Source organism: Trachypithecus francoisi, unplaced genomic scaffold (assembly GCF_009764315.1).
Source record: "Trachypithecus francoisi isolate TF-2019V2 unplaced genomic scaffold, Tfra_2.0 Lachesis_group10, whole genome shotgun sequence".
NCBI lineage: Eukaryota > Metazoa > Chordata > Mammalia > Primates > Cercopithecidae > Trachypithecus > Trachypithecus francoisi.
In genome coordinates this window covers 117,925,655-117,952,169 of record NW_022681455.1, presented here as the reverse complement: position 1 = coordinate 117,952,169, position 26,515 = coordinate 117,925,655, and the positions used below count along the sequence as shown (strand labels likewise).

The window sequence follows — 26,515 nt, the reverse complement described above, 5'->3', positions numbered from 1 at the left end:
ATGAGGTTTCACCATGTTGGTCAGGCTGGTCTTGAACTCCTGACCTCAAGTGATGTTTTAGAGGATGGTTTTACCACTATCATTGTCTTGAGGATGACTGGAAACAGGTTTAGGGATCACCTGACCTCAAGTGATCCGCCTGCCTTAGCCTCCCAAAGTGCTGGGATTACAGGTGTGCACCATGCCCAGCCATGTATAATATTAAAATGGACAAAATAGATTAATGCTTTAGTATCAGGTGACTTCTTATACACACATGAATTTTTGAAATTCTTAAGAAAACCTCTAGTCCCAGGAGATATTTGAGTTTGCAACCTTGATCATGAGTTAACTCCCATCATCTTTCTAACTGGAGATACCCAGTCCCATCACTCCGTCTGTTTGGTGGACATCCCTCAAAGATGTCATACCACCTACTCGAAAGAAGCTGTCATTAGGAAGTGTTCTCCCAACCCTCTCAGCATTTTTATTTGAGAGGAAGAGACAAGCAATTCCCAATCAAAATAGACTATGGCCAGGATAGTCTGGAGCTCAACAATGAATCCAGTCCCTGATATTATACATTAATTAAACCTAAGGCATAGGAGTTGAACTCTCCTATTAAAGAGTTCTGGATTTTTTTTCAGTCATCTTTTAGATATATTGTGTTCTCTATTTCTTTTCTACTAAGCATCTGAGCAGCAACTTTTTTTTCTTTTGAGGGGCTTTTTCGGCTTGAAGGTACCCATTTTAGAGAGCAGGACTTCATTAATTTTTGCCAAGAGGCCTTCAATCCACCTCGAAGCAAATGTACACAAACCAAGTTCTGTGGCTGAAAGTGAACCTGAATAGGGTAACGGGACGCATGTGTCTCACAGTCTCTGCCATGGGTACTCAGAATAAAGTGCAAATCACTCCTGACGAGAAATATGTTTTTACCGCTTAATGACAGCCATTTTCTCTGCTGTTTATCTCTCCAGTTTTGTTCATAAACACAGAACCATTCCAGCAGGCTTCCACAATTCTGTTTGTGATGTAAGCTTTGTGTTAAACTTATATTATCTGCAGGAGAACCACAACAAAGAATGAGACAAGAAATGATGGAAAGTGCAAAATAGAGATGGAGTTTCTTCTCACTTTCACCTTTAGACCCTGAAATCTCCTGTTGTTGTCTATTGATCACATTAGCCAGACCATTGACATATTGTCACTGAACATTAGATAAGCTTCAAGCTGAGACAATTTATTTGTGCTTTGTTTAATCCGTGCACAGTTCCATATGTCATTCATCTACATGATTTAGCCCTGACAAAAACTAAACGTTTAGATTTTTCACCAGGTGTAAGATTTTTCCTGATAGTTAGAAGTTATTTTTGAGATGGCCGGGCGCAGTGGCTCATGCTGGCAATCCCAGCACTTTTGGGAGGCCAACGTGGGTAGATCACCTGTGGTCAGGAGTTTGAGACCAGCCCAGCCAACATGGTGAAACCCTGTCTCTACTAAAAATACAAAATTTAGCTGGGCGTGGTGGTGAGCGCCTATAATCCTAGCTACTTGGGAGGCTGAGGCAGGAAGAATTGCTTGAACCCAGGAGGCAGAAGTTGCGGTGAGCCGAGACTGTGCCATTGCACTCCAGCCTAGGAGACAAGAACGCAACTCCATCTCAAAAAAAAAAAAAAAAAAAAAAGCTATTTTTGAGGAATGGAAGATTGGCCTCCATTGGTGATAGAGTTCTCTAAAATTGATCCGGTTCATCAATCTATCTCTTTGTAAATAATACAGACAGCACCTTGAATGACAACAGTAACAAAGATAAGACGTAAGGACAAATGCTGAGTAGATAGAAATAAAATCATAAAAACAAAGTCTTCCCCAGGTTCAACTGGATATATATAATATGTTTTAAAAAGTAATTATTTACTACTACATAAAAGAACTACAGCAATATCTCCAGTAATGCAAAATTGTAGTTTCTCCACAGTGGAATAAGGTCATATTTGCTTGCTTACTGTTTTCCAAAATATTTCTTTACGCACTCATTCTACCAATAGATTCAAGAAGAACTTAGTGGCCAAGGAATCTGACCTATCTGAAAACAATCTAGATGGAAACTTGTATGATTAACTGGACATGCCTTGCTTATATTTTTAAAGGAGTTATGGTTTCATTCAAAAGTTGCAAATATATTTGAAGCAAAAAAAAAAAAAAAGTCCAGTAACCTAGTATTTTGTTTATGATATCTTTTCAAATAATTTGGATTAATGTCTTTGGCATTTAAAGTATACTTTATTGTTCTCTAAAGAACGTCATCAAATTGCTGATCAGTTTTTAGCACATGCTTGTGTCTCTCCAAAATGGATGGAACACAGATATTCTAAAAACATAAAATTATAATAAGCAATAAATTATATTTTCCCAAAACTGGACTGTATATTGATATCCAAGTGATCCATGGCTGTATTCTTTAAAGGAAGTTAAATAAACAGCACATGCTTGTATCTCTCCAAAATGGATGGAACACAGATATTCTAAAAACATAAAATTATAATAAGCAATAAATTATATTTTCCCAAAACTGGACTGTATATTGATATCCAAGTGATCCATGGCTGTATTCTTGAAAGGAAGTTAAATAAAGCTCATAGGTCTTTCCATACAACAAGTATGAATTGAGCCAAAATGAATACTTTTGGAGGCAAATATATATTTACTCCAATATAAAAATGTTAAATCTTTTTTATAATCTTGTGAAATGCTAAAATCACTGTGGAAACCTACTAAAATGAAAAATGCTGTTCCATCCACAGAAAGAATAAATCTATGAATGAAAGCACTGTCCCTTTAGGCCACCTAAAATTATGGCGTATTCACTAAGTCCTTATGATGACGTAAAATTCAGCAGAAGTGTATGTTTCCCAAAATGCATGAGGATGGCACTGTGAGATTAATGCTCCTCTTTTTTTCCCTTTCATATGTATGACATCATATTCTCCCCGTATCTTGCTAAATTTCATTTTCATCTGCTTTCATGTGTATTGATGTAGGTAATTATCATCAAAACAATTTTCCTCTGTTCACTTCCTCTCATTGTCTGGTTTAAAAAATTAAACATTGTCCAGCCCTGTGTTAGATACTGGAGATGCACAAATGTTTAAGGTGTAAGTCAGGCCAGGTGCAAAAATTCCAGCACTTTGGGAGGCTGAGGCAGGTGGATTGCTTGAGCACAGGAGTTTGAGACCAGCCTGGGAAACATGACAAAACCCTGTCTCCATGAGAATACAAAAATTAGCTGGGAGTGGTGGTGCATGCCACTAGTCCCAGCTATTTGGGAGGCTGAGGAGGGAGGATCCCTTGAACCTGGGAGGCTGAGAGTGCAGTAAGCTGTGATTGTGCCACTGCACTCCAGCCTGGGCAACAGAGACCCTGTCTCCAAAGAAAAAAAAAAAAAAAAAATTAAGACATAAATTATGTCACCAAAACTTTATAGCCTTAAGTCTTTAAATAATGTAAAAAACAAGCATTGGTACATGGATTCCATTCTTTCAGGAAGCAACATGGGTTAGACAAGGAGCATCTGCATAAATAGCTGGGACATAGGTTGCTCTGCTACAAACTATGTGACTTTGGAAAAATCGCTGAAATGATCAGGAGTCTCAGTTTCCTCATTTCAGAAATGATTTCCCCAGGTGAACTAATGTCTCCCACTGTGTCCTATAGCACTGTCCTGAAGTCCTTTTACAGTACCCCCAAACCCTGCGTTATCAGACAATGACTTAGTTATCATTGTAGCTTCCACAATTGGCACAGTATCTGGAACATCATGGGATGTTTAAGAAAATGTATTGAGTGAACAACATCCAATGATAAAATTCATTCATCCATTTAAAAAGTGCAACCTTCTTTCAAATTGAAGAAATCTTACATGGAAGCAAAAAATAAAATGGAAGGAGAGCTTCTTTCACTGAAGCCAGGAGTGAAGGGACCAGAACCCAGCCTGTCCTTACCCCATTTCAGCCCTGAAGTCCTCTGAAGATCCCGAGGCTTCTGTAATACACATTTTAAAAACCAACTGTATTTGATCATCTCTTGAGACTGGCCTTGACAACCATATGGTTTAAAGTCAAGTATAGCAAACAGCATTTAAAGTAATGAAATTGGATCTCCTAAAATGCATTTGAGGAATCAACGTGCTTCCTAAAACACTTGCTTTCCCAAAGTGAATAACTTAAACCTAGGAAGTCACTGACCAGTTAGTTCACAGTGGACTTACCTCAATCTAGGTGAATAGCAATTTGCCCTTCAGGGTGCTGAGTGTGCCGATCATTCCACTTATTTCTTGGTATTTTCTAGTACAAGGCAGGATAATACAATCCTGGAAATAATTGACTGCTGCCAGTTAACCCCAAGAAGTAAGTGCATGGTTTGATGCCAAATAAAAGTGTCTTCTGCTTCTGGTTATTTTTGTATGTCAAAACTTTACAGAAGGTCTTCATGGGAAGCTCAAAATTTAAGCTAAATAGAAAACAGACCTTCACTTTTATCACTAAGTCACATGCCAGTCCAGTTTTAAAATGCAGTCTGTATTACAGACCATCCATTCTCCGTGGATCCTTGGCTCTAAATGGTTTCAACATTTGCAACAGGTGGATGTCCATGTATATAGTGCTGGCCCCACTGATTTCCTTGGGGCAAAGGGAAATACCTAAGAGTAACCAAGGATTTGTATGACTGTCTTAGGTCTTAAATTTCTTAGTCATTATTTAAATCAATCAACTTTTTGATCTTGAAATACATACAAATATATGCATATAAGTGACTTGGAGAAAAGGAGATAATTTTCTTGACCATGTATTTCTGTATTTCCCAGGGGGGAAAAAAAAACTAGTCATGTACATGCACATGTTAGCATAAAAGTAAATATTGATTTAGCAATCCCATAGTTTCTGAGATCACTATGGATATAGCTAATATAAAACTAAATAATTTCCATGTATTTCAACTTATTTTTTACAACATAAGTCTGGCATAAAGACTAAGGAATCTCTCATTGAACTAGTGGACTTGTTAGTCATCCAGAAGATTTAAATTTAGCTTTTATTTTAATAGAGTTTAGGATATTATGTATCAGTGACCACATTATGTTTATTTTATTCCCAGACGCATTTGGGAATACTGAGAAAAACTAAATCTATTTTAATTCTTCACCCCTGAATATCTAAATTAAGTGTGTGTGTGTTGTAAGAAATTAATTTTTCAAGTGATGGAACTGTGAAAACTGAAGATCAGAGTGAAACTTTCACAAGGCTTTGCTGACAGACAGTTCATCTGAAGTAGACATATATATGCTGGACTTTTTGAGTATGGCTGAAAACAATGTGTTTCCATGTTGAAGTTTAGGTGTAGGTAATTTAAGATCACTGACTTTGTCCTTTGTTTAAGCAATATGGAAAAGGCCTGTTTAACATACATTTTTAGGAGACCTTAGCAATAAGAATTAAAACGTACACAAGTTTTTTGGGTTTTTTTTTTTTTCACGATTAACTAAGGTGTCTACTTAGAGATGACACATTCTCTAGAAGTGACTAGAGATGAGGTATCTTACTAGCTCATGTTCCTCCTTTCTCTCCTCTTCCTTTCCCCCCATTTCAGTCTTTCTCTGTCTCTTTGTCTGTATCTCTCTCTCTCACACACACACACAACAATGAATGAGTCACATTCTCTATCAAGCTGTCATGCAGTTGGAGTGGAGGTGAGGAAATTCATCATGAGTGTTTCATTATAAAGTAACTTCATCCCTGTCTGATAAACAAAGTGATTCAGTATGACATGATAATACAGGTTGCTATTCTATGGCTGAAATATGACCACCTGTGTTTTTACAGCATTCCTTTTTCAAAAAGTTTTGAAAAATAGAAAAGCTCTCGTTTATGTTAGGATTTTTTTTCTCTATGTTTAGCAGAAGAAAAAGGTGTTTAACTCTTTGAAAGCCCATTCCTAGTGTAATAAGGGAGAATCCTGAAGCTGAAAGCTACAGCAGCTTTTCTCATGACAGTAAGTGAGAAATAGGTTAACCACAGGCTAGTTTCAAGGCAGGAAGAGACATCTAAAGAAAATTACTATAATAAACAGCTTCCTCCACTCTTTGGCCAAAGGAGATGATGGGGTGGTGGGGACCAGGTGGACAGGCACGTTGATCAATGAGATGACAGTGTGAGCACCATTGACGAAGTATTACCTTGTCATCCAGCTCCTTTGTGACTCTGCCTGCTGAATTCTCCCCAAGGTAAAGGGGCTGAAATGAGTAAGGAAGTGCCTCAAGATACAATCAGTGTAAGGGAAGGGATATTAGCTAAGTAGCATGGACTGAGTGAAGACACAAGACACAAAAGAAGCAGAGAAGTAATGGAGAATTAATTCAGAACAGATGATAGAAAAGTCAAACTCGAGAGGACGATTCAGAGGTGCTTTTGCAATGGCACGTCATTTGTCTAGAGATTTGCCATTTGCTATTTGAAGTGGGGGCCTCCGGTTAATTCATGGCAAATACTTTTGTGACGGGTTAGAGAACACTATTTATTTCTCCTCACTATACTCTGAGGAATGTTGATGAGTCGAATTAGAACTGTAGTCAAGGTCCAGTGTGTCAGCCCACACCTTTGAAGCTGCCTTTCCAAATCCCCGATCAGGGTCTTTGTATTGCTGTCTCGTGTCAAATCCAATCACTCACACATAATAGCAGTGATGATACCTGGTCGTGTTCTTCCAGGTTTGAAGCAAATAAGAAGTCAAAGAAAACTGGCTGAATTTTAACATCACAAAAGTTTCCAAAAATCACATGAGCTTACAAAAACATGAATCCACACCACAAAACCACCCCTTCCATGAGACATAGGAGCGTAAGGAGCAATTTCTGCTTTATCGAAAAGGGCCAACCAATAAAGTCTAGTATATTTCAGTTGTTGAAACAATGATTATAAATAAATCCAGGGGAAAATGGATGGAGGAGATCATGTATGCTTAAATTCGATACCAGTACGTTCAAGAAATAAAATTCTCAGGTTCAAACCCAGTGTCACAAAGTGAACGTCACAGCACGCTAGGGAGGCCCAGTGTTGTCTTACCAACAGTTAACACAGTTTTTAATATTTTAAATTAGCATCTTGGGCTTGGTGTTTCAAAGCTTGAGAGTCAATGTTGTGAGAGCGAAGATGTGAGGTTTTAGGATGAAACAAGACCAGAGACTTGAGTCCTGTCGCTGTGACTTATTAGCTGTGTGACTTTGACTATTGGTTTATTGGTCTCCACTATTGGAATTAACAGCGCCTTCTTCATAATGTTATTATCAATTTTAAATGAGATAATGCAAGTACAATGCTTTGCTTGGCACACAATAAGCACTTAATAGGCATTGTTATTTTTAAAGCAATCACATACATTATTGAGGACAGGAATTGGGTTTCCTAGGATGCATTAAATAGCTGGTCTTTAAAATCTCTCCATAACCTTTATGGCAAAATGAGGACAACTTCTTGAAGAAGAAGAAGAAAAAAAGAGGCCTTAAATAATGAAACAAATACAAAGCTGACTGAAGGAATTTTTAAAAGTTTTAACATTAAAAATTAAAAGTGGGGGCAAAAGAAGGAAAATTATTTAACCGTGATTACTCGCGGTGTCCTTTGTTTTAATTTTATGTGCCCTGAACAAAAACTGCATCCCTTTCCTTCAGAGAGTGGTTGGTCGATTCCAGCCCCTGTCTGTGGTTTTCCAACTTAAGAACCTGTAAATTTTATAACTCTGCACCCTGCGGTTAGAGTTGCTGAGTGTTGTGTCTGAAGTCAGGTGTGTGTTAAAGGTAGACATTAAACAGCTCTATGGAGGACCTGGAAGCAGTTAAGGAGGTTGCTTGCCAGCTGTAAATTAGAGACTCCATGCCAGCTGGCTGGAAAATTCTCTAGACTAAGTCCAGTTAAGTAGACTGAATCACTGGCGGTCTTTCCAAATTTGTGCATTTAACGGCTTGGCTGTACGCTCCGACATGCGGCATGGGGTTGTAAGCAATGGCATTATTGTGATGTGGTGCCATTACAGGAGGGATGCGGTGCTCCTGTGCCCTGAGGGTGTTTGTGTTCTCCAGGAATGCTGAGAGAAGCAATGGACTACTCTTGACATGGTCACCGAAAATGTTTTAAAATAGATGTGAAAAATGGGAATGATCATTTTCAAGTTACATATTGCCCAAAATATGTTTCCTGGCATTCAGAGAGGAAGTTAGTACCTCAGGTGGTTCTGTGCACACCTCTCCAAGATTGTCCTGCTTCCCCACATCAGTGGGAGAGTGGGTTGTCTGTGGTTCAGTTGATGGTGATGGACACACTAAAGCACATGCTGAGATACAATCGAGGCAACCAAATTGGGGGCTATATTCTCCAGCCTTGAAATGAGAGAGAAGTCATTGTTAGATTGCAGGGTCATTTAGAATTTGAAAAATTTTAAATTTTGTCTTAAAACTGATCCAGGTGAGAAAACCTGGATTTAGTTGGGCAGGGCTACCTTCATGGGCATGGGACCTGCCCAGCTGCAGAGGACCTCATGCTTGGAAGGACCCTGTGGTTTCATGCTTCACTGTCACTGTCTTGAATTCTTACGTTTTCAAACAATGACTCTTGAATTTTCATTTTGCACTGGGATTTATAAATTATGTAGCAGTTTTTGAGGGTGGATTTGATTTCTTGAAGAAAATTCTGATTTTTTTTTAAGAACAGGGTGAGATAGAAACTTTTTCACAGAGATTGTGTGAGCCAAGTGGATAATCTCCAAAGGTTTAAGTATTTGCAGGCATCAAACAGTAACAGATAAGAGGATTTCTAGGATACTCTTGGTCACTGTTCTTCTCAACACAGGATAAAGGTGGGGGCAAAGAGCATCTTAGTTATTGAGAAGCAAATAATATATTACAATTGGCACATACTTATCTTTTATATATTTGGTCTTGGTACTTATTTGTTTAAGTTTTTACTTCCTTTACAAGGCCTTTATGAGCTGATGTTAAGTAAATTCTTACATCAGCTTTCTGCTGGTCTATACAAATATTGTCTTTCAGTGTACATGATTACACATTGAACTCTGCATATGAATTTATAGTACACAGATATTAAAGGCAAGCCTTGAGTCATTTGATTTTGTAAAGTTAAGAGGCCTTCATTTCTGTATTCATTGTATGCATCAATATGTTAAGGAAATAAACTATAAACAATATGCTCTATATGCTACTGGCCATAAAACTGTAATAGTAACACACATACGCGGGCATACAACTAGCTACTGTGTATTTTATGAGTTAATTTAATGCTGCACATTCCTAAGAATATGTACAGTAAATTGTGTGAGTTATTTCTTTTTGTTTGGGCCAGATACTTGAGTTTCATATTACCATGATATTATGCAATGGATTTGTTCCCCTATTGCTGTTTAATATTCTGATCAGTGCTGGTATTACCTTCAGTTCAAGGATTTTACTTTGCTGAGGATCCTCATTTTCAAGTTTAGGAAAGGGGATGTGGGAAATGCAGTGTAACAGTTTTATCCTCTTCAGAGGGGCAATAGAAATCTTCAAAGAAAACAGAAGCGTTTAATTGTTTTTGTTTTTGAGAGGATGTCTCACTCTGTGGCCCAGGCTGGAGTGCAGTGGTACGACTAATAGCTCACTGCAGCTTCCAACTCCTGAGCTCAAGCAGTCCTCTCTGCCTCAGCCTCCCAAGTAGCTGGGACTATAGGCATACACTACAACATCTAGTTTTTTAAAATTTTATTTTGGAGATGGGGTCTTGCTATGTTGCCCAGGCTAATCTTGAACTCCTGAGCTCAAAAGATCCTCCTGCCTCAGCTTCCCAAAGTGCCAGGATGATAGGAGTGAGGCACTATGCCTGGCCAGAAACTCAGGTTTTGTTGCTTTGTGGCTTCTTTGCTGTAATCGTCACCAAGATTTGTTATTAATAAGTGATAGCTACAAAGCTTCTTTAGATGATGATGGGATTTCCTCTTCCACCTCAGATTTACTAAACTATTTGCATTCCTTTTATAGGATCTAGAGCACTTGATTTTTTGAGACGGAGTCTTGCTCTGTGGCTCAGGCTGGAGTGCAGTGGCACCATCTCGGCTTACTGCAAGCTCTGCCTCCTGAGTTCATGCCATTCTCCTGCCTCAGCCTCCCGAGTAGCTGGGACTACAGGCGCCCGCCACCACATCCGGCTAATTGTTTTTTATTTTTAGTAGAGATGGGTTTTCACCATGTTAGCCAGGATGGTCTCGATCTCCTGACCTCGTGATCCACCCACCTCGGCCTCCCAAAGTACTGGGATTACAGGCATGAGCCTCCGCGCCCAGCCCTAGCACTTGATTTTTAACCCAAGTAACTGTGATGTCTATATGAATCTGTCTCATCTTCTCCACTGGGGGATATCGCTTCTCCTCCTCCCAAAAGTCATTGTTTTTTGTCTTCACCATGGAGGTCACAAGAGACATGATAGTGGCTTAGATCAGGGCAGCAGCAACATATATGAGGTGGTAAGATATGAGAGAGGGTGAAAGTTAAAGTAACACCATTTCTGATCTATTAAATATGAGTGTCAGAAAAAGAGAAGTCTAAAATGGGTCCAAGTTTTTATTTTGGCCTCATCAACTGGAACGGTATTCCCTATGAGCAGTCTTTCAGGGAGAGGCAGGAAAGTTAGACATTGATACACTTTTAAGCATTCAAGTGGAGATGCCAAGTAGACAATCTAGTATAGGAGATGGGCGTCAGAGGCTGGGCTTCATCCATAGCTGTGCATCCAGTATGGTAGCCATTAGTCACATGTGGTTACTGAAATTTAAATTAAAAGGCCTTTTACTTTGACCACGCGAGTGCATTTCACGCGCTCAGTAGCCACGTGTGGGGCAGCTACGGTGGTCACATCCTGGTGGAGATGAGGGGAGATGGAATCAGTGTGTAGTAAAGAACTGAGACTTGGAGCCAGGACAGGGCATCCTGAGTGACAGTAGGGGAGGAGGAGGAGGATACGGATACAGACGCAGAGACATGTTTGACAACGGGAGATGGTGTGAGTTCCCTTCTTGTTGATTGCATTGGTAATCTTTTATGGTTGGCTTGAGTGAAGGTCTGGGGAAGCTTGACATCTGGTTGTTTTTGCTTAATAGTGGTGATGCTTTTATCATCACAGTCTTTTTCTTAAACACATTTTTTTTTTTTCTTAAACATGTCCTGCTGTTCACAGCAACATTTAAAAATGTTTTGCAGTGAAACCACAGGCCATGTATGGCATAGGCTCTAGAATCTGTCTAAAAGGTGAAAGGGGAATATATTTCAAATGCTTGTTGAAAATCTGTCAAACTACTTTTTTAATCAGCAGAACGTAAGTCCTAGAAGCTCAAAAGGCAAGAACTAATGTTCTTTTATATTTTCTTTGCGTTTCTATTGGGGATCTGTTCCCCTATGGCAGAAAATATTAGGATCTAGTTTGAATGGGAGGAATGGGGTGGTACCAGAAAGTGGAGATGAATAAGTTAATTTCTTTCTGTATAGCACTTAAACTTAAGCTTGCCTCTACTACGTGCGTATGTGTGTGATGTCACCCCTTTGTATTGCAATACCATTCTGCCTTGTGGGCCTTAGCGCACCATAACTCTTATGCATTGCACTCATACTATATTGCCACACAAGTAAATACGGTACACTACATAATCTTCTCTGGTACAAGGTCTCTGAGTTTTTGTTGCATTAAAAAAAAAAGCAAAATAAGTGCTACATTTGAAATACTGCTTTAACTGAATAAGAAATTGAACTATCAACCGGCATCAGGATCATCTTCTGAATGTAAAACTGCTCTCACAATTCTAGTTTGACCATGAATAAAACTGTTAAGTTTCTGTATTTACTTAATATCAGATGAAAACATGAACAGAAACACTGCAGGAAAGCATACTATTTATTCAAAAATACTATGGAAATAAAGCAAGCATCGTATTTATTCAACATGTATGAAATGTTGTGTTAAGTTGAACACAGGATTCCAAGAACAGCTGTATGGCTTAGCTTTAAAAGAAAAAAGTTTAAAAGAAAAAAAAAGCAAAGCAAAGGCTAGAAAGATCTTCAAAACTAAAAGACTCCTAAGACTGATTTTGAGACTTTTTTTTGATTAGCGACTGATAATAATTGGGCATTTGTTCATGTAATGGTACTACCTGTTGTGTTTCGTATTGACACTGTTTTGGATGGGGGTGGGGGAACACAAATCCATCTATTAACATTTTGATTGTTTCTGGGAGGCATCAAGATTTGTTTTGTTGCACTACAAAGTGATGTGTACACCATGGAATCTTAAGAGTCAGCCATAATACTTGTAGAGACATTTAAGCCAGTAGCAAAATAGAAACCATTGTGTAGCATCCTAAAGAGTGACCTGGTAAAATGAAGGGCCTTGAACAGCTGCCACCCACCCAACTCTAATGGAGGTGGGATCCCACCAGACGGAGACAGAGCCAGGGGTTCCTATTTTTAACTGGCAATCAGCTTTGCTTCTTGGGCATGAATGCTCAGTTCTTGTGGTAAAGTATTTTCCACAAGATTCATGGAGTGGGAAAGAACCAGCTATTTATATTCATGCTTTGAGCTGGAATAAGAAAAAAAAATGAAAGAGGAGTAGTTAAGAGGGCATTAAGAAGGCAGACAGATATGTTTCCTACATCAAAAACAAGGTGATGCATTCTTGTATTGTGTAGGCACATTTTGGTTGGTGGCTTTATTTAAGCTCAGTCCCTAATCACTTGTGTGATCTTGCACAAGTTCTGTTTTTTTGTTTTTGTTTTTTCAATGAAAACATAGGCAGCTACATTATAGAGTTGTTAGAAGAATGTTTTATGATGCATTATGAATGCCTGCAGAGTGCTGGGCACTTGGGAAGTGCCCAAAATGTGATTGCTCTTATTTTAGTAGTCAGACTTTATAGGATCAGATTTATCCTAAGTTGTTGCCTTTTCGGAGGTTAAGTCTATTCTAATGCCTATATTCCAATTCCTGATTCTGAACATGTTTCTTTTTTTCTTACCTGCTCATCCTTGTACACGGTTAACAAATTCTCTTTGGGAAAATTTTCTATGGAAATTACATTAGAAACACATTTGGATTCTAAAGTTGACGATAGCAAGTCTAAGTGGGGTATTCTGTGGGTTTTGGAGTGCTTCCCTTGTTTCAACTTCCACTAGCACTCAGGAGAGAGCTTGTAAGTTGTGACCTATAGATGTAGATTCAGTTTTAACTATTATCTGTAAGGCACCACTCTGTGTGTTTATCATGGTAGGTTTTTAACTTAGGGTTTAGACCCAACAATATAACCTTTGTCTTCATTATAATACATATACGTGTGTGTGTGTGTGTGTGAGAGAGAGAGAGAGAGAGTGTATACGTACGGTATGGGCTTATGGCAAATGTCAGTTGTGTTTTGCTCTTTAGCATCTGCCTAAATCACAGTTTTGATAACATGAAGTTACACATTTTAAAGTGTCCTGGGAAAACCTTAAGTCAACATAAAACATACTTGGGAACAATGAAGTATACCAATGTTAAGGTCAAAATGTCATGTAAATATCTTTAAAATGTTCGGTAAGACTTCTGGAATTTCAGGGTCTGACCTGTATCTTGATCTCTGATTTTTATCTTACACTGTCCAGATTCTGATGCAAGGCAAAAATCCAGGGATAGCTTGGAAGTATGCACTTCCCAAGGTCATGAATGGAACTCCACCAGCCACAAAAAGACCGGCCTATGCCTGGAGTATCGTGCAGTCAGAGTGCCCCGTCTCCTGCGGTGGAGGTAGATGATTTTCTCAGTCTATCTTCCAAGTCTGTATCTCCTAAAACAGGTTCTTTCACTCCAGGCATCTTTAACATAACGTGGTTTACATAAGCCACCCAAGAACCGTCTTTTATAAGAACCGTCACCATAAAAGCAAATATTAGGGTATCAGTTAAGGATTTTCCTATGTGGTAAGGAATCAACTCTCAGAAAGCTCAAATCAACCACAACCAAGGCTCAAAACTTACACATCTAAAACTGATGGGAAATACATATAAAATATATTGACTTATTTACAAATATAAGCATATTTATATTATATGTATATATGTTTTTTTTTTAATTTTCAGCTTATAATTTAGTTTCCCCCAGTCTTGACTTTTCTGTTGTCATAAACCTTCCATTTGGAAGTTGGAAAAGCTGGGGTCAAGGCAAGTGAGGACACAAACATGGCAGACTGAAGAGGTCTATCCGAAACATGGCTACCCCTCAGGGGTAAGGCCAGCAAAGGCTCTCTCACTAGAGGAATGGATTAAATCTGAGACAACCCTTGCAAGGAAGGAACAGCAGCAACCATCTATGTGGTGAGGAGAAGGAAGGCATTTTATTTAGATGTGAACAGTGTCACATATTTGGGGGTTAAACAATTGTCACACATGCTCATTTGGGAGGAAGAATAAGTGCCCAAAAATAAGTTCCTGACACCAAAGCATGAATGTTGGTCTCTCATTTCCTATTTTTCACAGCACCTGGTGACAGTGAGGCTTCCTACTGGTTACATCCCACTAAGCATTATAAGCCTTCTTAGAATCGGAGACAGAGCAAAGACACAGAAAATGAAGAAATTCTTATATCTGAGAGGCCTATCTATAGGTCCATGCTAATTAACAAAATATGAAAAAATACTTTAAGTATACATATATAAAATAGAAAGTAATACATTTTCTAGTAATACACATTTTAAAGGCAATGGGCTATAAAGAAGAAAGGTAATCCCCATAATTTGTAAGTAGGCAATAGCCAATGTTAATAGTTTGATCTATATAATTTTATTTTTCCCGTATGTACATGTAAGCAAACATGTGTTTGACAGACTCACATGCCATGAGTATCATTTGTATCCCTCTGTACTGAAATCACGTTACAGACATCTCTTCACACGGTTTCATTTAGTCATAGATTATGAGGTTTTTCTTATATCCAGTGTTTCTTGAGAACATTTCCAATAGCTTTCTGGTATTCCAGGGAGAGCACAGTGCCTTGGGAAGGAGAGAAGTTTGATTTGCTTTCCATTTACAGAAACTAAATCCAGCCAAGAGGAGGATACAGAGAAGCCAGTTGTGGAATTCTCGCCTTGCCCTGACTTAGCAACCCCTTCGCATGACTCACAGACTCTGATGTGTCCTATATCCAGGGAAAAAAAGAATTCAGATGAATAAGTCCTATTAAAGTCAACAGTTAACTTCAAGGAATGTTGATTTTTTTGTTGTTGTTGTTCTTTTTTCTTTTTTTGAGATAGGGTCTCACTCTGTCACCCAGGCTGGAATGCAGTCGCCTAATTATGGCTCACTGCTGCCTCAACCTCTGGGGTTCAAGTGATCCTACCTCAGCTTCCCAAGTAGCTGGGACTATAGGTGCCTGCCACTATGCCTGGCCCGTTTTTTTCTTTTTTATAGAGATGGGGTTTCACCATCTTGCCCAGGCTGGTCTCAAACTCCTGGCCTCTGGCAGTCTACCTTCCTTGACCTCCCAAAGTGCTGGGATTATCAATGTGAGCCACCGTGCCCGGCCTTGATGTGGTTTCCATTAAGTGCCTCCTGAAAGCAAACCTGCTTCAGCCCCAGGAGGTGGACTAACTGCTAATCATTATAGCAGGAGTGACTCATTTTTTTCTCAGATTACATTTGAAGACAAAGTTCCAATGGAAATAAAAAATACAATTCTATTATTCATATATTTTTTAAAAAATGTATGCCCCGATAAGAAGTCCCAAAATTAATGTTGAAAGCAAGGCAGTGGGATGCCACTAAGGAAGCAAAAGCAGAAGCCGGGCGCAGTGACTCATGCCTGTAATCCCAGCACTTTGGGATGCCGAGGCAGGTGGATCACTTGATATCAGTAGTTCGAGACCAGCCTGACCAACATGGCCGTCTATACTAAAAATACAAAAATTAGCTGGGTGTGGTGTCACACACCTGTAATCCCAGCTACTTGGGAGGCTGAGGCAGCAGAAGCAGTTGAACCCCGGAGGCAGAGGTTGCAGTGAGCCAAGATCACGCCACTGCACTCCAGCCTGGGCGACTGAACGAGACTCCATCTCAAAAAAAAAAAAAAGCAAAAAGCAGAGCCCTGGCTGACAGGTTTTAATACATATTTAGTGAGTTCTACTCTTTGCTTTTATGTGCCCCATACTCTTAGGGAAGTATGAGATGTTTCATGGTAAGGCAAAAATCTTGGGATTTCCACACATAATTCACTAATGGTTTTTCTTTGAAGAACATTATCCTTCTGATAATAAAGTTTGCCTGGGATGTTTCCCTTTATAGTCATTCTGTTTTCAAAAGGTTGTATTTATCACTTTATGGTTCTAGTATCCACATCAGTCTTGAAAACCAATAATTTACATGTTAAAAGTATTAAAATATAAGATATATTATTTTAGGGAAGGGAATGGAATTCAAATTAGTTGCAGATTTCATCAAAAGGAGGTGCTTCCAGAAAATAGTTGGATTCCGTATCTGAAATAAAATATCACAATGCTGATAAATCAGAAGCTAAACTTAGAAACCAAAATGAAATAATAATCTGTAATTTTCACTTTGTCACTTCTGATGTGTTATCAGGTTACATAAATGTAAAGGCCATTTGCTTGCGAGATCAAAATATTCAAGTCAATTCCTCATTCTGCAGTGCAAGAACCAAGCCAGTAACTGAACCCAAAATCTGCAACGCTTTCTCCTGCCCGGCTTAGTAAGTCATTTGGAAATGTCTTTTTGTTTACTTTTGTACTTGTATGCCTTCATTGTTCTTATGAGATGATGAAAGCCCAGTGTCAATCCTGCTAATGGAAAGTGATTTAAAGGTAGATGCAATACATTAAAAAGTAATAGAAGAAGATGAGCTAGGTGTGGTGGCACATGTGTGGTCCCAGCTTCTTGGGAGGCTGAAGAGGGAGGATCACTTGAACCCACGAGTTCCAGGCTGCAGTGAGCCATGATTGTGCCACTTACATATTAGCCTGGGTGAAAGAGTGAGATCTTGTCTAAAAAAAAATTTTTTTTAAAAAAGAAGATGGTTGAAGTTTACATATGAGTTGAAAAACACAAATTTACTTTTGGTACTCACTTGACTTTGGCTTGATAGCCAGGAATAAAGCTATTTAAAAGCAAGCTTACTTGGGATATGAAGGCGTCCTTTTTTTGGAGGGGAGGAAGAGCATGGAGTCTCTCTGCTGCCCAGGCTGGAGTACAGTGGCTTCATGATAGCTCACTGCAACCTCTGCCTACTAGATTTGAGCAATTATTGTGCCTCAAGCACCTGAGTAGCTGGGATTATAGGTGCGCACCACCACGCCTGGCTGATTTTTATATTTTTTGTAGAGATGGAGTTTTGCCATGTTGGCCAGGCTGGTCTCAAACTACTGGCCTCAAGTGATCTGCCTGTTTTTAGCATCCCAAAGTTCTGGGATTACAGGCATGAGGTGCTTTTTTATTTTAACCTTTGCATAGGGATTCCTCTTCTCTGAATGGAATCAGACAGATACATAAATAACACAGAATCCTAAATTAGTTCAATTTGCATGTGGTTGTGTGCTTAACTTTTATGCAAATGGTCCAAGAATTTAAAAATCATAATATTATGCAGGCCATAAAACCCCAAATGCAAAATTACACAGTAGCAAGACACAAAATAAAAAGAATGGGGTATGGGGTATAGGCCAAGTGGTAACTCCACCGCTGATGACGGCAGCCTTGGAGGAGCTCCGTGAGTTTGTTCTTGGATGGACTTTAGCCGCACTATTGTTTGAAGACTAATTTTAAGTAATCTTCCCAGTCAAATGGAGTCTCTTTTATGTGATTTATCTTCTGCCAAATATATTTATATAGAACGGACAGAGTTTCTTCTAAAGCAGTATTGTATTCACCGATGTTTTAGATCATCTTATTAAGTGGTGTTTGGTTTGTGGTGATGTAGTTGTATTACACCATCTTTATATATAAAGATGTGCATATGTATATATATACGTATACATACATACACACACACTCGTTTTTTCTTATAAATAATAGTGTATTTGTCATAATCTGAGGCTGAGGCAGGAGAATCACTTGAGCCCAGGAGGCGGAGGCTGCAGTGAGCCAAGATCAAGATTGCATCTCACAAACAAAGTTTGAATTGATAAAGCATTCAAATATATACCAAATCTCAGACAGATAGCTATTTAAAAAAATGGTCTGGCAAATTTTAAGGAAAATGAAGGCATGTATTTAACCCATCAGTAAATTCAGGGGTAATTAGAAAAGTAATTTGAGGAAGTACCCACTTAAAGTATCCCCTGTGGGACCTTCTCTGAATGTACCCCTCTCTCCTGCACAAACCTTTCTCTCTCTCCCTCATTGATCACTCTTCCATGAGCCTCACCATTGTATTTTATGTTGACTTCCATGGCAATCAGAAAGTATTGTATTTGTTCACCTATCCACCTCTTTACTGTGTTATAGGCTCCTTAATGGAAAGAGTGCTGCTGCCTTAATGTTTTCAATCCTAATGCTTATGAGAGTCCCTGACACATAGTTAAAATCCCAGCAAATTTGGCTCAATGAATTGTGCAGATTTTAAAGTGATGTGGATTTCTTCTCATGCAGAGGCAGGAGTGTATTTGTAGAACTGTGGGATGATTAAATGTGATTCCTTATATCTGGATCACATTAGTATAAGCCTCTGGATCCATCAAAGAACAATTAGAACAGCTTATCTTATTGGTTCTGAAATTGATCCATGGCTTCCATAGGTGGTCTACCTTTCACAATAACTGCTTTGGAAGTTACTGTACAAAGTTTGGCTTCATTGGAAGTATTTGTTTTGCACTGAAAGCTGGATGCCAGGTGAATGGAGTACATGCAGCAAGTCCTGTGCTGGAGGCCAGCAGAGCCGAAAGATCCAGTGTGTGCAAAAGAAACCCTTCCAGAAGGAGGAAGCAGTATTGCATTCTCTCTGTCCAGTGAGCACACCCACTCAGGTCCAAGCCTGCAACAGCCACGCCTGCCCTCCAGAATGGAGCCTTGGACCCTGGTCTCAGGTAACAGGAGAAAACTTGGGAGTTACTGGTCTCGTTCCCCATGAAGCCAAGTGGGGTACAGGTGTCTTTTCTCTCCAAGGGGCTGTCAGTGGTTTACATCTTCATGGGAATCTGCATTTTAACTAAAGCTCTTGAGGGAATCTTATGAAATCTGAAGTTTCGGCATGCCTCTCCCAGAGCTTAGGATCCTCCTCAGAGGACCAGAAATTGGAGTGTGGGGGCCATTTAGGCCAGACTTGTGAGCACAGCTAGAAAGGAATCCAGTGTCAGAAGACTGGCATAGAGACCTGGCTACGGAATTCTCCAAAGCTAATGGGAAACACAAATACAAAGAATGAAGCCCAGAAGAGATATTTAACTCTTGCTTCAATGGGAAAGAGGTAAAGTTAGAAGAATACAGAGAAAAGTAGAGCATAGAGTTTGCTATGGTCACAAATTCCCGGTGAAAGATTCAAAATTTTAAAGTTAGAAGAGACATAGAGCTACCTGTCCTTTACAGCTCAGAATTCGCTCGAAAGCAAAGGTTCTCAACTGTCGGTAAGTTTGCCTACTAGGGGACATTTTTGATCGTCACCCCTTAAGGAGATGAGTGCTCCTGGCATCTAGTGAGGTAGGAGTGAATGTCCTACACAGCCAGGCCAGCTCCTCACCACAAAGAACTATCTGATCCAGAATGTCAGTGGTGCTGAAGGGAAGAAGCCCTGCCCTCAGCATTCCAATCCTAATGCTTACGAGAGTCCCTGACACATAGTCAAAATCCCAGCAAATTTGGCTCAATGAATTGTGCAGATTTTAAAGTGACGTGGATTTCTTCTCATGCAGAGGCAGGAGTGTATTTGTAGAACTGTGAGATGATTAAATGTGATTCCTTATATCTGGATCACATTAGTATAAGCCTCTGGATCCATCAAAGAACAATTAGAACAACTTATCTTATTGGTTCTGAAATTGATGGCTTCCATAGATGGTCTGCCTTTCACAATAACTGCTTTGGAAGCAGTTATTGCAGTGATAGCTCAAACGCTGCTCAATCATGGCTGGGAAACAAATATTAGGGAAGAATGAAAAAAGGGCAAGAGTTTTACCATCTGAACTATGAAGCCAGGTAGCAGCCACTGAAGACAGTTCTGCTGTGTTTTCCTTTAGGGTATATTAGATGCTGGAGGGTGCTGCTTTCTGATTAATTTCAGCAATATATTACCATATCTCCTACCAGAGGTCAGAGTGAGGCTTTTTTTTTTTTTTTTTTAATGTTAGGACATATCTGTTAGCACAGGGGTCCCCAACCCCCAGGCCATGAACAAGTACCTGTTCGTGGCCTGTAAGGGACTGGGCCGCCCAGCAGGAGATGAGCAGTGGGCCAGCATCACGGCCTGAGCTCTGCCTCCTGTGAAATCAGTGGCAGCATTAGATTCTCAGAGGAGTTGGAACTCTTTTATGAACTGCACAGGTGAGGGATCTGGGATGCATGTTCCTTATGAGAATCTAATGCCTGATGGTCTGAGGTGGAACAGTTTTATCCCAAAAGCACTGCCCTGCCCGTCCATGGAAATACAGTGTTCTGCAAAAGCTGTCCCTGGTGCCAAAGAAATTGGAGACTGCTATGTTAGGGAATTAGGGGTCAGGAGGGAGAGAGAATATTTTTTAGCTTGTTTAGGGGTTCTTTCAAATGAGAGAATATATTCCTTTATAGCAGAGGGTAAATCTACGTAGTACAGGGTGTTGAGTCTAGTCTTTTTCTTTGCAGTTAGGAATATAATTGACAAAAAGAATTGTTTTAGCCAAATATATATGGTAGGTATGGATAAAGGGAAATGGGAATGGGGGTGGTTAAGTAGACCTCATAAAAAGAGCTTTAGTTCATGGAGATCATCCCACCTGTCACAGGAATATATTTAGTGTTTTTGTTTATGTTTTAATGAGACTACTGAAACCTTAGGGGAATGCAAATAGAACTTTTTTTTCCTTCTCAAGTGTTCCAAGACCTGTGGACGAGGAGTGAGGAAGCGTGAACTCCTGTGCAAGGGCTCTGCCGCGGAAACCCTCCCCGAGAGCCAGTGTACCAGCCTCCCCAGACCTGAGCTGCAGGAGGGCTGCGTGCTTGGACGATGCCCTAAGAACAACCGGCTCCAGTGGGTCGCTTCTTCCTGGAGCGAGGTATGGTTTAGAAGTCACTGCTGGAGGTTTCTTGAGATGCTCAGCTGACCCGCTAGCATCTAGGCTCACAGAACTGCTTCTTGTTGCACACATTGATACCAAATGCCAGATACGTGCCAGTTCTTCTCTCCTGATTTCTTCACGCACCATTGCTAAAGCACCCCCACATTGATCAGGCCTATGCCTGAGCAGTAGGGGCGCAAGATTTTGTATAGCCCCCGTAGAGAAACTTGGATAAGGTATGCCGAGTGCCTTGATAGAAGTCTGTAATTTTATGGGAGAGCTCAAGGTTCACCCATGCTGGACTTCGGGAAGAACCCTTATGAGAAGAGACTTTCTAGGGAGCATGGCCTGAAAAATGAGCAGGAATCAAAGCAAAAGGGGATTTTGAGGGGAAGGTGGTGCCAGACAGAGGGTGCAACCTCTACTCAGGAGTGATGACAGGTGACTGCACATTCAGTACAGAAGGGACATGGGATGGGGTGGAAAGATCATGAGGACCTTGGGTGACACACTAGAAATATATCTCACAAAAACTGGGGAGTCACTTTTATTTATTTTTGAGACAGAGTCTTGCTCTGTTGCCCTACTGTGCAGTGACACAATCTCAGCTCACTGCAGCCTCCACCTCCCTAGCTCATGTAATCTGCTACCTCAGACTAGAGGCATGCACCACTACACCTGGCTAATTTTTGTAGCGATGTGGTTTCACCATGTTGCTGAGGCTGGTCTTGAACTCCTGGGCTCAAGTGATCTGCCTGCCTCGGGCTTCCAAACTGCTGTGATGACAGGCCTGACCCACTGCACCCAGCCTAAAAGGTTATTTTTGACCCTCATCATGTTACCTCCTATGTGTGAGAGGTTGGGTAAATTTAAAGGGTAATTATTTGCTGTACAGTGGTTTTTCCCATTCAGCTCTTAATCCTTTTGTCTGGCCCTTACCCTCCTCAACTCAGATTCCTAACTCCCCAGGCCTTAGGTAGACCTGGACCTGTAAGTGTGTAACCCTAAACCTGGAAATCCTTTTGCCTACCTTGCCTTTCTCCTTCTGGACTCCATCTCACACCCATGTGGCATCTCAAGGTCCCTTTTTTGCTTTATGAGGCTAATGATCTGTGTGATTTTGGGAAAGTTAGTTCCATTCGCTGAACTTCGGTTTACCTTACCTATAGCATGAGGTACTTGGCTGCTGTATCTTTAAGATCCTTGAGTGACTATGGTTGACCTTGTGTAATCCCATCCCTCCTATTTCATGTTGATGGCACAACCTTATGTCAAACTGCATCTGTTCAGAAGATTTGACCCTGGCAGTCTTCACTTTGACATATCCTGTCTTGGCTCCTAGTGTTCTGCAACCTGTGGGTTGGGTGTGAGGAAGAGGGAGATCAAGTGCAGCGAGAAGGGCTTCCAGGGGAAGCTGATAACTTTCCCAGAGCGAAGATGCCGGAATATTAAGAAACCAAACCTGGACTTGGAAGAGACCTGCCACCAACGGGCTTGCCCAACCCATCCAGTGTACAACGTGGTAGCTGGATGGTATTCATCGCCATGGCAGCAGGTGGGTACAGGCAGATCGAGGAGGTTTCTATTCAAGTGAGATGTCAAAAAAGTTGCTCTTAGTCTGTTAATGGTTGTCTAAGTAAAAGCAACTAAGGGCTCAAGTTCTGAAGGCAGAATGGGTTTTGTTCTTTGGCCATCTCTGCCCATGTGGCCCTGGGCAGGTAACAATCTGTAAACCTCAGTTTTCACATCTAGAAAATTATTATCTGGCAGAGCTAATCATCAGGAAATGTGTATAAAACACTTAGCACCAGGCCAATCATACACTGTTAATTGCTGGTCATTGCTGCTACTGAAACTATCACTCAAGTCTTTGTTTTAGAAATGCTGCTCACAGCCTTTACTCATTTGGTTCTTACATCATGTTTCTGAACAGTGGAATAGCTAGCATTTGTCAAGCCATTACGATGCACGGTGCTAAGTACTCCTATTCGTGGATAGTATGGTCCCTAAAGCTCAGAAGGTCAGGCAATTCAGCCAAGGATACTCAAGTGTTAAACTTATCTTTTCCGAAGATTTGGGGTAAACTTTAGCTAGGATTGGTGTGTGGTGCGGTCCTTCCAGCATTCCACCCAACAGATGTTGTTGCACAGCTGTTCAGAGGACTCCGGTGCTACCCACCTCAGAGAGTCCGGGTAGAGGTATAAATATGTATATATGTTATCTATTCGGGAGGATCTGGAAACCAACAGAGGAAATTAGCACGATTGTCTCTGGCCAGGCATTGTGCTAGGTGTCATACATATTGCTGGGGATTTTTTAAAATTGACTCTAATTAGATTATTTAGATTAAGGGATCAGCAAACAGTTACCAGCTGGCCAACTCTGCTCCCCTAATATCTGCCTGTTTTTATAAAGTTTAACTGGAAGGTAGCCATGTTCATTTGCTTAATATATTGACCACAGCTGCTTTAGTGCTGCCACGGCAGTGACAAGTACTTGCAAGAGGCCGCATGCCTCTACAGCCTGAAATATTTACTATCTTGCCCTTTACAGGAAAAGTTTATTTAGATAATTTGATAACAAGACTTGGCCTCAAATTTTAATAGAGACCGAACTACAGTCAATTATAAGGCATATGTACCTTTTTCTGTAATGCAGTAACTTTAAAATAAGAAAAATCAATTTAAAGGGCTACATTTTTCCCTGGTTTTTCTTTTGATGGCTATCTGGAAAAAAAGACAGTTGAGTTGTCTACTTTAAAAAATGTTTAGCTGCACAGTGCAATCACCGACTTCTAAGAAGCACCATCTCTACCATGCCAACTCCAAATGTGGTTCCAGAGCTGTCTCTGACCATTTTTTTCTGGCCCAGTTTTGAACTATGTCCTCCACTACTGCAGCTGCACAGATTGTCTGGAATTCTTTAAATTGTGTGATTAAGTCCCTAGCTGTGTCTGTATTTGTTTCTGCATTCTTAGAGCAGCTTCTGTATTTCTGGAGCTTCTCTTCTTTATGAGTCACTTAACTGGGAGACACACACACACTCTTGGGCAAGATAGATAGCATTTGCCTAAAACCCTTCTAATCAGATCAAAGGGATCACACTTGTTAGGATAGATGCTATGGACTGTAAGCACATGTGCCTGGCTCCAGCCAATCTGTTTCATCAGCAGGCATCTTGGTAATGTCATGAAGCATGGGAATTCCTTCTGTTTGATGTCACTGACCTCAGCAGAGTGCCTCCTTCTTCTTCTCTCTCCTGCAGTGCACAGTCACCTGTGGGGGAGGGGTCCAGACCCGGTCAGTCCATTGTGTTCAGCAAGGCCGGCCTTCCTCAAGTTGTCTGCTCCATCAGAAACCTCCAGTGCTACGAGCCTGTAATACAAACTTCTGTCCAGCTCCTGAAAAGAGAGGTAAAAGGCACAACTGTACTAGTCTCTAGATAACTTTTTCAAAGCCTACTTTGTTGGTGGTACAGCCTGTGGCATGGGTGAGCCATTCACCCGAAGTCTATGTGACAGTGCTCCCTGGAGTTGTATAAGGCACCACTCTGGGGAAGTTCCTGTCCAAATGATCTTTCGGAGACAGTCTCACTCACTGTCACACAGGCGGGAATCCACAGCTCACTTAACCTCCGCCTCCTGGGTTTAAGTGATTCTCCTGCCTCCACCTCCTGAGTAGCTGGCATTATGGGTGTGTACCACCACGCCTGGCTAATTTTTGTATTTTTAGTAGAGACAGGGTTTCACCATGTTGCCCAGGCTGGTCTCGAACTCCTGGTCTCAAGTGCTGGGATTACAGTCACAAGCCACGTGCCCAGCCTATCCTAGTGATCTTGTTTGCATGGTTCTGAAGGGAATATTTAATTGCCACAATAATGCTTTTTAACCATTATTAATTTGAAAATGTGAACATAAAGGTGAAGAAGAATAGCCCTCAGGGAGCTTATATTTTAATGGAAGAGACAACTACAATCCATACATAAAGATTTTCATATTTGTTGAATATATAAAACAATTCAGAAATCAAAATAGTCATCAGTGAATATGTACTGCCCTAGGACTATACCTAAATATTTTCTTAAAGTTAGTTCAAGTAAAGTGCAATGAGTACTCATAGGAAAATGGAAAGTCTGAGTAAACTGTACTGTTCTTCACTATTTAATCTGACAACTGCCAGGAAATATTTTTCAGCCTAATCTGCTTGCCTTGTGCTAAAGAATCTTGCACAAGACCAAAAAGAAAAACTAGCTCTGTAGTAGTTACTAGCAGTTACTCAGAGCCAGATCATCCTAGTCCATGCTGGGATACTGCATAGGGAAGAAATGAGCAAGGTGGTCATGTTCTTCCAGACTCTGTCCTCCTTTCTTCACTATCAGTGATTTCTCATTTCCACCCTTAATTGCCAGAGATTCAGCCTAGAAGGCCACCAGCACCCCCAACGACAATGGCCGATTATGAAATTGCCCAACAGTATCTCCCGGACAGGATGGGGAGAGTCAACATGCACATATGGCCCAGGGAGGCCATTTGTCTTATTATTTTTTGCATACCCAGCACGTAATACCACATTGGGCACACAAAAGTCTTAAATGAATACACGCATGAGTGTACAGCTACATGAAAGATCGTGTGCAAAGTGCTGTGAGGTCCTCGATCTTGTTCAAAGCAAAGTCACCAAGCACCTTGTACACCTCCCGCACTCTTCTAGGGATGAAAGAATAGAGGTGGGTCCTGTTCTTAAAAGAAAGCTACAACAACAAATAAGTGGTGGAGTATTCCCAGTGTTACAGTGATGGTCAATTCTACCTGTGGTGCCGGAATGAGAGGACTCATAGGGTGCATATCAGAAACGGCTTATTAAAAGAGGTGATGCACCCAGCCAAGCTCCTAAGGTCAGGAGTTTGAGACCAGCCTGGCTAACATGGGGAAACCCTGTCTCTACTAAGAATATAAAAACTAGCTGGGTGTGGTAGCAGGCACCTGTAGTCCTCGCTACTGGGGGAGGTGGGAGGCTCTCTTGAACTCAGGAGGTGAAGGTTGCAGTGAGTGGAGATTGCACCACTGCACTCCAGCCTGGGTTTTTTTTTTTTTTTTTTTGAGACCCTGTCTCAAAAAGAGGAGCTTCTCTCTGTGCCTCTTGGCTGAGTCAGGTCCCTTTTGGAAGAATAAAGGATACAAGCCCAAGGGTTTGTTCTGGGCCAAAAATGTGGCCTACAGTTTACTAAGT

The 26,515-nt window shown here is 40.6% G+C and overlaps 1 protein-coding gene across 2 annotated transcripts in view; it reads left to right on the top strand.

Annotated features, from left to right (window-relative positions):
• ADAMTS18 (ADAM metallopeptidase with thrombospondin type 1 motif 18) overlaps window positions 1-26,515 on the top strand; it is a 155,037-nt gene that overhangs the window by 123,377 nt on the left and 5,145 nt on the right. For both annotated transcript variants that reach the window (XM_033219086.1, XM_033219085.1), the window contains exons 17-22: window positions 13,705-13,846; window positions 16,672-16,798; window positions 18,923-19,127; window positions 21,102-21,284; window positions 22,630-22,842; window positions 24,552-24,699. In XM_033219086.1, the coding sequence (XP_033074977.1) occupies window positions 13,705-13,846; window positions 16,672-16,798; window positions 18,923-19,127; window positions 21,102-21,284; window positions 22,630-22,842; window positions 24,552-24,699 (1,018 nt within the window). The remainder of the gene's footprint in view (window positions 1-13,704; window positions 13,847-16,671; window positions 16,799-18,922; window positions 19,128-21,101; window positions 21,285-22,629; window positions 22,843-24,551; window positions 24,700-26,515) is intronic.